The following is a 14,301-nucleotide window of genomic DNA, read 5'->3' as shown; positions in this document are numbered from 1 at the left end:
CTAAGATAAGCAGATAAGATCCATGCATGCCACACAAATATTTTAAAACCTTAAGTGTTGAACCTTTCAATTTCACAACAAGTGGTGCCCATGCAGAGTAAAGAGATTTTGTTTACTAGTGAGCTTCATAGATTTTGTCATACTGAACTAAAATTTTCCTAGTTTGCTTCTGGAACTCTGATTTGAATCACCAATTTTTATGATCAAATTATGTGATTCGAGGTTGTGTAACTCGAATAACACAAATGGATGCTCATATATTTTTGCTTCTTGATTCCAATCACTTAATTTTCTAACTTCAATCATACCTCTTGCTTATGCCTCGAATTAAGCATCATTTTTCACTTATTTTTGTGCTAGATCTCCATGACATATGAAAGCATTTTCTCACAAAAGCTCTCATAATGTTGGAAGGCACATTCTTCCGCTATTGATTTGAAAACTCACAACTCACTTGTTCTCTCATTTTTTAAAAGAATTTTGAATCTTTTTGAGTGCTTGCAAACAATTTCTTTAATATTTTACCTCATTCTACTTCCATTTTCGTGTGGATCTAAATCTCATTTTTGAGTGTTTTAATTGTTAAGGAGATTATGTTTTATGTTTAATATTTCTTTGAAAATTTTCTTGAGATTTCATAGATTTTCAAGGAGTGTGGTGTTATAGATGGTTTTGACAAGTCTAGTAGAAAAGAATGGGGTTCTTCTCTCTAAATTCACTTTGGTAGTATTGTGTGGAATCTTATAGATAAGGTGTGAGTTCTTCTCAATCTTTGGACAAACTAATGCTTAAGATATTGGTAGGATTGAGGAAAGATTGATGCAGAACAGGGACTTTGGAGCAGGATTGTTGGGGCTGGAAGATTCAAGACGATCTCGAGTAAAGATTCTGCAAGGATTCAGTCTAGATACCGTGTACATGTGAAGAAATCTAGATAGAAGAATATTATATTTCCAGCATAAATTTGGATATTGTGATTGTACTAACCATCATGTAATTTGCCAAACTATAGTGGAAAACCAAAAAATCTCAATGGAATACAATTGGAGAGTGGATTAAGCTTAGTGAGGACGATAGCTACACCACTATATATCTGACGTACACTTTTCTCTCTCTATTTTAATTTCATAGATTGGCATGTTAGGTTGCTTTTATTGCTTTCCTAAAATTGCATGTCATTAGGGTTAATTTTTTCTTGGTAGTGATTTATTGGTTAAGTGTAAATTTTGTTAGAATCGACACTTTTGATTTGTCTTATAGTTGATTAAGGCTGAAAACTATGGTGTTAGATTCTATAACGTATTTAACTTGTACAAATATACGTCTTGTGTAAATTTAATATCAATTCAATATTTTGCTTGATTCTTTATCTTCTGGTTAATTATTTGATTTGATCTTTATATTGTTCTGGTCAAGTTATTGTGTACATACTGTTCGATAAGCATAATCACATCATACGCACTTTGCTTTCGCCACACAAATTACTTTTCGTTTGTCAAACTCTTAAAGTTTTCAAAACTATTTTTAACTGGTAAATTTTATTTGAGAGGTCTATTTTCTCCCCATCCCTTCTAGGTCATTGCATTCTTGTATTCTCACCCAACATCGTATACTAGTAGGGTCACCTCTTTCAAGGATTCAAAAAGAAGTTTGCACTTAAGAGAATCAGTTCCACCAATAATCGTTGTATATGTATTGATGGAGGTCACATGTTTTCGAGGGTCATTATTTTCGTCAAACAACACCAAGGAGGATAATTTGAAATTATTTCAGATTAGGGTGTTGCAAAAGGTAATATGGGTTGAATTTCTTCTATGTTTAACAAAAGTTTTTAAATATTTTTTTTTAAATGACATGTATTATTCTTTGTGAACCTCATAGTTTCTATGACGAATGACAAGCCTAAATTTTCTATCTCGTGAAACCTAAACTTCAAATTTTCCTATGTATTGAAACCTAAATCTTGTAAGAATTCGGACGCTATTTGAGAAATTCTTATCTCGTGTTACTCATTGCTTTGTTAAGTAACTACATTCCATATTTATATGTACTCTAGTAATTAGGCAACTTTATGTTATCTATTTGAAACCTAAATCTTGTAAGGATTAGGACTCTATATAAGAAGTTGGTGTCTCATGTTACTCGTTGCTTTGTTAAGTAACTACATTCCAACATTCCATGTGTTAAATGTACTATAGTAATTAGGCAATGTTATGTTATTTGAGAAGTAAATTTTTTTGGTGGACCATCCAAACTATATATGAATTATTCTGCATGCTACTACAATTATTTGTAGAAATCTAAATTCTTCTACTAGGTTCAATTTCTAATAATTACAATAATTTTGAATACGGATAAATAAAAAATATCCTTAAAAACATATAAAGCACGATGGATGGATGGAGTATATTTCAAACCACTTTCTTTAAAATGTGTTTAATTTCTCTCAAGCCTTGGTCTCATCCTCCAATCAAATTTTAAACAAAAGTGTCTGTCGCGTTACGGTTGTGTAAAGATTTTTGTGATTTTGATTAATATAAATATTGTAAATGTGATCGTAGTTGTCTTGGTACAAATTAAGTGCATTTGTTCTTTATTAAAAACACAATCGAAATTTATCGATACAATTTTGTCAGGATTGTTTTCTCACGTTGTGATTGCATAAAGATTTTGTGATTCTGTTAGTATAAATGTTGTAATGGTAATTGTGGTCGACGCGGTACAAATAAATCACATTTGTTCTTTATTATAAAAATAATCTAAATTTATAGATATAGTTTTGTCGCAATCGTTTTTACGCGTTACGGTTAGTAAAAGTTTTTGTGATTTCAGTTAATATATATGTTGTAAAGGTGATTGTGATTGTCGCGGTACAAATTAATCGCATTAATTCTTTATTATAAAAATAATCTAAATTCATTGATACAGTTTTATCGCGGTCGTTTTCGCGCGTTGTAGTTGCGTAAAAGTTTTTGTGATTTCAATTAGTATAGATATTGTAAAGGTGATTGTGGTCTACGGTATAAATTAATCGCAATTTGTTCTTTATTTTAAAAACGATTGAAATTTATCAATACAGTTTTGTCGTAGTTGTTTTCGCTTGTCGCAATTGCATAAAGATTTTTGTCATTTTGATTATTATAGATATTTTAAAGGTGATTATGCTCGTCGCGGTATAAATTAATCGCAATTCTTTCTTTATTATAAAACAATAGAAATTTATTGATACCGTGATATTAAAACCTTTCCCAATAGCAATTTTTTTTAAATTTAAAGACACACTTCATATCAACCTAATCAAAAAGATTAACCAAAAACCCTTCTCACAAGTTAGTTAGTTACCTTTCAATTCTTCATTTTTTCTGTATAAAATAATCTCCCCATTTTGCTATAAATACTCGCTATTCCAACTGCACATTACCACTCATTACTGTCAGTTTCTCTTCAATCACAAAAACAAGAAACCAATTCATTCTTTCTCAATTCTCCTTCCACTCTCAAAGGATATTTTCTCTAATATCCTTAAACCTTCATCATCATCATCATCATCATCATCATCAACAACATCATGGATATTGCTCATTTCATATTTGGTATATTTGGTAGGTTCATAACAATCCTCTCTCTTGATGTGTTCTTGTTTTTCAGAACTCTGTTTTCTCTGTTTCTCATTTTCTTTATGTTATGCAGGAAACGCTTTTGGCCTTTTCCTCTTCTTGGCTCCAATGTATGATCCATTTCTTTCAACTTTTCCACTCTATGAATCATTTTGCAATAACCCTTTTAATCTTTTTCGTTTCTGATTCTTTATCATGTATAAAAATTTGATCTTTTTCGTTTTGTTTCACATGGTTCAACTTCAAGGTTTGAGTAAGTGAAACTTATGTTGATTTTGCTTTTGCAGAATCACTTTCAAGAGGATTATTGTGAAGAAATCAACAGAGAAATTCTCTGGTGTTCCATACATTATGACACTTCTCAACTGTCTTCTTTCTTCTTGGTAACTAACTTTCTTTCCTTGTTCTTCTTTCTTGATATGATTTTCTTCATTTTTGCGGCGGTTATCTTCATCACTTTTTATTTTCTGCGGCGGTTATGTTATGTTCTGATTTGAGTATTGATTTAACAATTTTCAGGTATGGTTTACCATTTGTGTCACCACACAACATACTAGTAACAATAATCAATGGAACAGGAGCAGTGATTGAAATCATATACGTTTTCATCTTCATCCTATATGCACCAAAAAAGGAGAAGCTGAAAATAAGTGGCTTATTTGCTTTTGTGATAACAGTATTTGCAGCTGTTGTTTTCATTTCACTCTTTGCTTTGCATGGTAATTCAAGGAAAGTGTTTTGTGGTTTTGCTGCTGCAATATTCTCAATCATTATGTATGGTTCACCTCTCTCTATTATGGTAAGTTTTTTGCTCACACTTTTTATGTTAATTATTGCTTTTTTTTTAACTCTTTGAATAAGTCATATAAGTCAAATAAGTCAAAAAAAAGAGTCATTTAATCTGAGTGAGAAAGGTTAGATTAAGTGTTTAGCTAAATTAAGCATCATGCCTAATGCATGAATCTGTTTCTGTTTTTGGTAACTTAGTTTTCCTATTTGTTAATCATTGATTTCATTATTGTACAAACTATGTATGTTCTTTACTTTTATGTACAAAGTTGAATTTACAAATGTGCCCTTTTGTATAATTTGTTTTTGGTAAGTTTCTAATTTAATTTTTGATTTTGATGTGTGCAGAGATTGGTGGTGAAAACAAAAAGTGTGGAGTTCATGCCATTCTTCCTTTCACTATTTGTGTTCCTTTGTGGTACCTCTTGGTTCATCTATGGTGTTCTAGGCCGTGATCCATTTATCGCCGTAAGCACACAATAATCCCTTCGATCATATAAGTTTAGAATGTCTGGTATCTGACGCGTGTTTGTGTCTGATACCAACACATATCAATATCTTAAGTTAGAATATTTGATGTCTGACACAAACGCATGTCAAGATACATTTTCAATCATATTTTCATGAAAGTTAGACTGTATGATATTTGACATGTGTCAGTGTCGTATTTGGATTAGTGTCGTGTCCTTAGTGTCGTGTCTTTGATGTATAGGTTATGAATGATTGTTAGCATTTTTTGCAATGAATTTGGCAAGAAAGTGACAAAGTGATGGGGTAAATTTGTTATTTGTAGGTACCAAATGGTGTAGGGTCATTCTTGGGGACATTGCAACTAATATTGTATTTGATATATCGTGGGAATAAAGGGAATAATGCAAAGACAACAACAGAAGAAGAATCAATGGAAATGGGCACCGCAAAGCCAATGGGAGAAGAGGAACTCAAAGGGGACACGTCTAAGGACACGTGTTAGTTTGAAACATGTAGAACATTAACCTCGGTTATGTTTGTCACACACCAATCAAGTACTGTTTTATTTTGTATTCTAGGATCAATGGTTTGTTTGTATTTTAGTTCTAGAGTATTAGTTGAAAAAACCAGAAATGTATTTGTAATTTTCTAGTATATAGCACATAGTATTGCATAACAAGTTTATGTAACGTTGGTTTTGGTTGAAAAGTGAAAGAATCTAGAAAATTGTATTGTGTTGTAATGAAAGTTTTTGTCGTGAAATTTGAGGATGACATGATCCAAACAAAGGACAAAATGGATTAGATTGGGAAAAGTTTCTGTATATTCTAACCTATCACGTTATGGGTTTTGATTTGGGTATCTTACTCATAACATTTTTAATAGTGACGGTGAAAGAAGGATGTGATCCATAGGATTTGCGTATAGTGATAGATTGTGATTAGCATTGTGTTTATTGTGATGTAGTCTTTGTTGTATAAATTTTGGTTAGGAGATGTTTAAAATACACCATTAAAAAAACACTTACGGTTAAGATTTATTGTTACATAAAAAGTCAACTGAGTTTTGAGATTATAGATTTTGTTTAATGATGAAAATGTTTAAAGAAATATAAACAAAACTGTTTGATGTTTTTGAATGAATGAGGAATTTGTTTCTTATGTTTAATGTTGACTCTAGAAATAGCATTGGTATCAAGGGATTGATTATGCAACTTTGGTTTTTTTCTTTTTAAAAATGATTTTCATAGTGTTATATAATTTTGTAAAAAAAAAATTATAAATTTTTTTTTATAAAAATTTCGAATGAAAATTTTGTTTGAATAGTTATTCTTAAAATGTGATTTTAGGTATCCATCTATTTATGAAAAAAATATATCAAAATTTCAAAAAAATTATTTAATTTTGAAGCTATTTCAAATAAATTTTGAGGTTAAAGGTAGTGCACTGACGGTGTAATCCAATAGAAACAAATCGTTTTGTCATGTCATATAAACTTTTTTAAAATTACAGTTTGATTTATCCTGATACATGGTCGTGATTGGTTGACAGTGTAAAACTTTTTTAAACTGTCAGTGCATCACCTATTTTCTCATAAATTTTTATAAAAATTATTTTTGAAATATAACTTTTTTAAAAAATTGTGATTTTGACTAAATTTTGGTCTTTAATAACGTATGTTTATGTTATAGGATGTTAAAATTAGTGTTTCATTTTAGAAAAAACGAATATAAAAAAACTTGTAATATTTTAAAAAACGATTTTGAAAAATATAAAAAAAAAATCATTTTTTTAAAGCTGAGACGAATAGACTTTTAGTGATGTGAAAATCAATGGTGTAAATGTAAAATTTAGGATTAATGAAAGTTTTGGAAAGTATAGTTTTAATTTAGAAGTAAGAAGTCTTAATTTTCTTAATATCAAGTGTCAATTATAGTTTTATGGGCAATATCAAGGTCCAAAATGAACCTCAAATGAATTATTAGGAGAGTAGGATGATGTAGGATAGCTGTGATTCAATTTTTTTTTTTTTTTGGCTTTATACTACCGGTTTAGTCTGATTCGAGGGCGAGTTCTGACATCAAGTGGTTTCATCCTCCTCCCGATCGCAGTTGCGGCGGATCGAACCGTGGTTCTCCCTACCAAGTCTAACGCCAATCACCACTGGACCAACTAACGATTGGTGCTGTGATTCAATTATTTGAACAAACAAAAAAGCTATGGTTAAGTTAAATCTTTGGAATTAAATAATTACTGGTGCTATTTGTCATTAAGTCAAAAATGAATGTTGAGAATTTCGATTAACACTATAAAGTTTATGGAACAACAAGTATTTAGCTCCCAATTTTGCATTGACTTCTATCAACAAAAAAAAACATTATTAAGACACCTCATGCATGAATAAGGCGGTACTAATACCAGCAGAATGCAAGAAGGAACAAAATCCAGGTTAGGAATACAACCAGACCAAGTTTTGTTACCCTGAGATTTGCCAACACCCACCATATAGGGTGTGCTTGGTAGAGGAGAAAAAGAAGAGAGAGAAGTTGAAGAGAGAGAGAAGTTGAAGAGAAGAGTAGAACTTCTCTTGTTTGGTTTAGGGGTGTTCGCGGTGCGGTTTGGGCGGTTTTGACGAAAAAAATCATCCGAACCGCAAGAGAAAAAATAGTGCGGTTTGATTTGGTTTGGTTGGCTTTTAAAAAAAATCCGAACCAAACCAAACTAATGCGGTTTGGTTCGGTTCGGTTGGTTCGGTTTTTTACAAATATTTTATTGAGTCATACATACACATATAGATGACAACATAATTTTGTATTTAGACAATCATACACTAGCAAATAACAACAAAACTCGTCATATTTTCACAACAATTTTCCATTTAATATATAAAAATTAAATTAGACAAAAGTGGAATATTAAACATAAAATAATAGCATAAAATAATATAAAAATTATTACAATGAAAAAAAATAGAAGAGACGAAAGATTAGTGAAGGTGAAAAAGAAAAATAAAAGGTGTTGAGAGATTAGAGAAGAAGATGTGCGATAAAAACGAAACTGAAATATGGAACATTTACATAAAAATGAGAAGGTGAAAAAGAAATAATATAAGAGAGTAGAGATTATAAAAGAATAGGGAAGATGTATGTGGCAAAGAAGGTGCGATAATGTTATTAGAGATTTGAGAAGATCAGGACTGAAATTATATGTGTAAGGATGAGAAAATTGTTCGTAATCATAAGGCTAATGTATAATAGGTTTAAGTTTGGGTTGAATGTGAGTTAAGTAAAATTTAGGTTGTAACATAATGCGGTTTGATTCGGTTTGGTTCGGTTTACAAAATACAAACCGCAAACGGAATCGAACCGTGCGGTTTTGTTAAAAAATGACCCAAACTAATCCGAACCAAATGCGATTTTTTGCGGTTTCGGTTTGGTTTGGTTTGGTTTGCGGTTTTCTATTGGGTTGGTTTGATTTTGAACACCCCTAGTTTGGTTGAGGTGAGAAAGAGAAGAGAGAGAGCTATAATCAATGGGTCTCACTACTTTTTCAATCTTCTCATAATTTGAGAGAAATGAGAAAGAGTATCCATTTTCCAATTTTATTCAATTATTAAAATATTAACTTTTATCTATTTTTTAAATTCATGGTGTAATAATTTTGTTTAGTAAAGGATATTTTTGTCTTTTCAAAAATAGTTACATTTCTTTCTCTTCTATTTCTCTCATACTTCTCTTATAACAAACAATACACCAAATCTACTCTATTTCTCACATTTTTCTCTCTTCTCTCACTCTCTCTAACCTACTTCTCTCTTCACAACTTCTCTTCAAAACCAAACACACCCATAGTGAGCATCAGAGTTTCAAAATTTGCTAATAAAAGAAATTGAAACATTCTTGAAATTAGCTAACAAGTGTTTGCAGTCAACCACAATGGATTCCAAAATAGCATTAACACATATACCATTGATACAATTAACCACATTGAGTGCGTCTGATTGGAGAATAACGTTATCTAGGTGGAAGGAATGCATCATCGTAAGCGCCCACTTGATGGCTAGAGCTTCAGCCACAATTGGGGTAACCTGTAAAATTTCTCTCTTGCTCGCTGACAGAGAAACAGTAGCAGTCTCCGTCTTGAAAATGCATCCCATGACAACGAAACCATCCTCGAAACAGCATGCATCAACATGAACCAAAGTTACACCAGGAGCTAAAAGAAGCTCCTGCCCATTAACCGATATTTTATGTTTGGCCATGGCCTCTGGATTAGCCATATTGAAGTCCCTAACCACTTCAGCACCTCAAGGGCAATTCTAGCAAGATCAAGAACCTTGTTCTTGAAGACACAATTATTACGAGCAGTCCAAATTCTCCAAAGCGTTGAGCACTACAGTTGGATTGCCAGGATGTCTTAAAAAGCAAACTCTACGCACAAACTCACAGTCAAGGAACAGGTGATGAGCATTTGTAGCCGAGGAGTGACAAAGAGGGAAAGAGGGATCGAGAGTAATACCTTTTTTCTGCAAATTCCACCTCGCAGATAAGATATTCTTAGCCAAACACCACACAAAATTTTGCACCTTCACCTTTATGGGCAATTTCCATATCTTCTTCCAGAATTTTCCATATTGAAAGTTAGAGGGGCCTGCCAAATCCTTTCACTGCTCACATCCAATGAAATGGTAATCACTTTTAATAGAGTAGTCCCCCTTCTGCCTCAAAGTGCCATATAAACGTATCCGCGGTGATTCTCCTAGACAGAGGTATGTTAGTGACCTACACGACGTCCTGCGGATCCAAGGTTTCACTAAGAGCCAGCCTCTCCTAGCAGCCCAGGTCATTATCAATCAGAGAAGAAACTGTCTTGTTAACATCCACATCCCTCCTACGGATTAAAGGTTTGAAATCTGGGCTGGAAGGAATCCAGTTATCCCACCAGATTCTCACTTAGGATCTATCCCTAATCGTCCACCTTGCACCTATAGAAACCAAATCCTTAGCACTTAGTATGCTCCGCCACGCATAGCTAATGAAAAATCCCAGCTTAGCCTCCAACATATCACCTCTAGAAAAATACTCGCCCTTGAAGACTTTAACAAACAGAGAGTTCCCACCTTGAAGCAATCTCCAGCATTATTTACCTAGAAGACTAATGTTAAAATCTCCTATTCGTTCGTTTAGCAACAGAGATATGTTCCGAACTCATCCAATGAACTTTGTTTGATCCATTATTAGCACCCGCCAAAATTATGCGGGCATTGATTCAATCTCTTTACAAATTCCTTTAGGAAGCTTGTAACAACTCATGATATAGCTTGGAATCGCCTGAACCACATCCTTAATCAAGACTTCTTTACCAGCCCTTTTGAGGAATTTATTCTTCCAGCCCTTGATCTTCTTCCAAACATGCTCAACTACCAGGGAAAATATTTCTTTCTTGGATCTTCCAAACACGGTTGGGAGTCCCAAGTATTTATAATGGTTTTCCATGCTCTGAACCCCCAGCATGTTGCACACCGAAGTCTTTGCCTCAACACTCACATTTTTACTAAAAGATACTTTAGATTTGTTCAAGTTCACGACCTGGCCCGAGTCTGCTTGGTACATATGGAGCACCTGCAAAACTTGGTCAACTTATGTAGTTGTGGCCCTAGCAAAAACGAGTTTGTCATCTGCGAAGAAAAGATGGGAGATGATTGGTGCCTTTCTAGCAATCTGAAGCCCATGGAGGTTATGATTCTTATTCTCCTACTTCATCATCCCAGAGAGTACATTTGCACAAATAACAAATAAGTAAGGTGAAAGGGGGTCTCCCTGGCGGAGACCACGCTCAGGAACAAAAAATCTTGATTGGATGACCATTAACAAGGATTTGATACTTCACAAAGAAATGCATCGATCAATGAGTTGCACCATGGATATAGGGAACCGCATAGCAGCAAGTGTGCTGGTGACAAACTCTCACTCTAGTCTATCATAGGCTTTCGACATGTCCAACTTCAAGGCCATCGCCCCTTTTCTTCAACCAATGAAAGCATTCCATCGCCACTAACGCATTGTCTTTGATCAATCTTCCTTTGACAAACACCTCTGTTCTTCATCAACAATATCAGGAAAGATACTCTTTATTCTATTAGCAATTGTCTTCATGACCAACTTTATAGTAACGTTGCACAGGCTAATTGATCTGAAATTCTCCGGGTAGTTTGGCTTCTTCTTCTCCAGAACAAGAGCAGTAAAAGTGTTCTTCAAGGAACTTAGATCCGCCTCATTGTTAAGAATATCCCACCTGTTTACAAACATCACGACCGACGATGTGCTAGAATTGTATGACCAATGGTTTGTTTGTATTTAAGTTCTAGAGTATCAATTGAAAAAACCAGAATTGTATTTCTAATTTTCTAGCATAGCACATAGTATTGCATAACAAGTTTATATAACGTTGGTTTTGGTGGTCAACATGAGAGATCCTTGTGACATTAGTATAGTTGGCTGAAAAGTGAAAAGATGTAACAAATTTAAGCATAAGAATCTGGAAAATTATAGTGTGTTGTAAAGAAAGTTCTTGTTGTGAAATTTGAGGATGACGTGTTCCAAACAAGGACAAAATGGATTAGATTGGGAAAAGTGTATATATATATATATATATATATATATATATATATATATATATATATATATATATATATATATATATATATATATATATATATATATGTTATTTAAAGATAAGCATTAAAAGAGTTTATATAGAGTGACACTTTTCACTTTACCAACCGATTTTGTAAGGATGAGTTAGGTCAAACTCTAAAATGATATCAATGTCTATCGATAATGTTGGACGTGAAGGGTATATTAAGAAGATCCTAAAATTTTAGGTTGTCAGAATCAGGCTTTTAATTTTATAATCCTTATATGATATTGTTAAATGTTATAATTCTATTAAATCACGGTTTAAACCTAATTTATAATAACAATGCACTATCTTTATCCTCATTTAAAAAAAAAAGAGTGAATTATAATCTTGTAACAAGCTTTGATAATTAATTTACAAAACGTCTTTATTAGCTTTATAGTAGAATTTTAGAGTTTTGAAGATCTAGAATCTCTAGTTTTAACAAGTGAAAATGACAATATTAGAAGATCCTTTACAATATAACAAATTTCCTTCTTTTCATACTTTTTATGAGAAGTCCTCCTAAAACTAATTTATCTTAAGTTATGTGTACTAGAACTTCTCATAAATGACTGTCCTTAAAGAGCAAAATATTATTGGTGAATATATCCTCTAATGATTATAAGTCTTTTATCGGAGGTTCTATCTTGGCACCTTAAAATTGAATCTGGCACCCCTTATTCTCAAATTGTTCATGAATAAATTTGAGGGAATTGCAAAAACGAAATTTTCAATAGATTATTTAAAAATTTTGATAACAAATCAAATTTTCAGTAGTTTATTTTCAAATTGCCGGTATAAATTTATAAAAAAAATTAACACTATCAAAAATTTCAAAAAGTGTTATACTTTACCAAAAATTTTGAAAAGTACTGTAAGTGTAAAAAAATATTGGGTCGAATATGAGCTACCGATTTTTTTTTTGAAAATTTTAAAAAATTCCGATAAATGTGAAAAATAAATTTTCTTAAAAAAAATTATAAAGACATAAAAATAATAGCAGCCATTGTGGGAGGTGTTAGGTTCAATTTTGGGGAGGTAGCAAGTTAAAACCTCCTCTATCAATGTAGCTCTTGGGAATTAAATATCATATTAGTTCTAAATTAGTTGGGCCTTTGTCTAAATCGTAACAATTACCATAAAATCGCGTTGGTTGGTTGTGATTATGACGCGATTTGATCATCAACTCAAAAATGTAAACCACAATTGATAATGTTTGATTATTTGAAAATTAAAATAAAAAATCCATTAAACTTAATCTCGCTCTAAGTGGATGAGTAGCTCTCTCCTTTATTTTGTAATAGTTAAATTAAATTTTGAAGTATATAATAGATTTTGATATGTTTAAATTCAATCAAGTTAAATTAACTAATTGTCTTTTTGTAAGATAAAAAAGTAATTGCCTTTAAAGTAATTATAACTCGTTGTTTGAATTTAAAATATTTTTCTCTAAATTAATTTTTAATTTTGAAATATTTCTAAATCCACTTTAACATTTATATATCCAAATTCATGTTACTGCAAGTAAATTAAGTGGCTCGCTTCTGTATCATTTATTTTTTTATAGGCAATGTTAGTTTTATGTGATTTCTTTTCATTTGTTGCAGTTGAAGGTGTTTTTGATAGTTTGTGTGTTTCGGAGAGTATAGTTATAATTTGGGAGTATGATGTCTACTTTTCTTAATATCATGTGTCAATTATAATTTTATGGGCTATATCAAAGTCTAGGCCCAAAATGAACCTCAAATAAAATAGGGGTTACTAATCACACCTTATGTGCTACTCACACACCCTATAAATTTTTAACAAATAACTCTCAATTTCAGATTTTAAAATCCTGACACATTTAAAACACAAATAAAATCTGAAGATTGGAAATAACCCTCAAAGAATATGGTTGAAAAACTTCAGAGATTGAAATTCGAATGCGCCTAAAAGATAACATCCATAATAGAATTAGGACCACATAATTTTCAAACTAGACCGGATTCTAAAGTTCGGATGTAATCCGAAGAATGGACTTCGGGCGCTTCTGTTTAAGTAATCCATGACTTTCCATCTCCCTTCACATTTTCATTTCTATAAAAGAGCAAAAATAGAGAATACGAAAATAGGGTACCCATAAGCGATTACACTACCATTTTTCCTCATTTCCACGCTTTCTCGTAGTTGTTATCCATTGCATTGAAGTTCTACTCCACTAGATTGCACTTATTTGAGCTCCCCCTCATTGCATTGGCATGTTACTGATTCTTTATTCTTTTCTTTTTTTATTTCACATGCATGCATTACTAAAATAGACTATAAGTATGATAGTTTAGGCTTAAATAAAATAGAAATGTTTGTTGTGTTTGTCCTAAACTGCTTTGCATTGTATTTTTTTAGCATTATAGCTTATCGGGTTCATATGCTTTGTTCTATGGAGGCTGGTGTTGATGATGCACAAGTTGCATACCATAAAGCGTGTGCATTGAGGTCATACCTCTTAATTTTGGTCTGCACGTTCATTTTTATGGACAAAAATGTGACATATGTCGATGTTATCTACCTCAAGTATTTTATTCACTTAGAGATGATCATCGAGTATAACTAGGGGCTTCTTATTTTATGTACCTCTACTCAAAACTAACAGAGGGTAGTATGTGGAAGACTCGACAGTTAACTAAAAGCAATTATCTATTTACGATATTAAAAAAAATGCATCTTTACTTGTATTACCGTCATAATACCTATGCTACATTGTT

General features: G+C 32.2%; 1 protein-coding gene across 1 annotated transcript; it reads left to right on the top strand.

The window, feature by feature from the left end:
- Positions 1-3,403: 3,403 nt before the first annotated feature.
- On the top strand, positions 3,404-5,765 carry LOC131600348 (bidirectional sugar transporter SWEET1-like). Its single transcript, XM_058872524.1, has 6 exons — positions 3,404-3,602; positions 3,691-3,727; positions 3,905-4,000; positions 4,137-4,416; positions 4,755-4,874; positions 5,200-5,765. The coding sequence occupies exons 1-6, from the start codon at positions 3,569-3,571 to the stop codon at positions 5,377-5,379; spliced, it is 747 nt and encodes a 248-aa protein (XP_058728507.1). The 5' UTR covers positions 3,404-3,568; the 3' UTR covers positions 5,380-5,765.
- The last annotated feature ends 8,536 nt before the right edge of the window (positions 5,766-14,301 follow it).

Source organism: Vicia villosa, linkage group LG4, assembly GCF_029867415.1.
Source record: "Vicia villosa cultivar HV-30 ecotype Madison, WI linkage group LG4, Vvil1.0, whole genome shotgun sequence".
NCBI lineage: Eukaryota > Viridiplantae > Streptophyta > Magnoliopsida > Fabales > Fabaceae > Vicia > Vicia villosa.
Note: the sequence above shows the minus strand (reverse complement) of the source record. Positions and strands in the feature narration are given on the sequence as shown.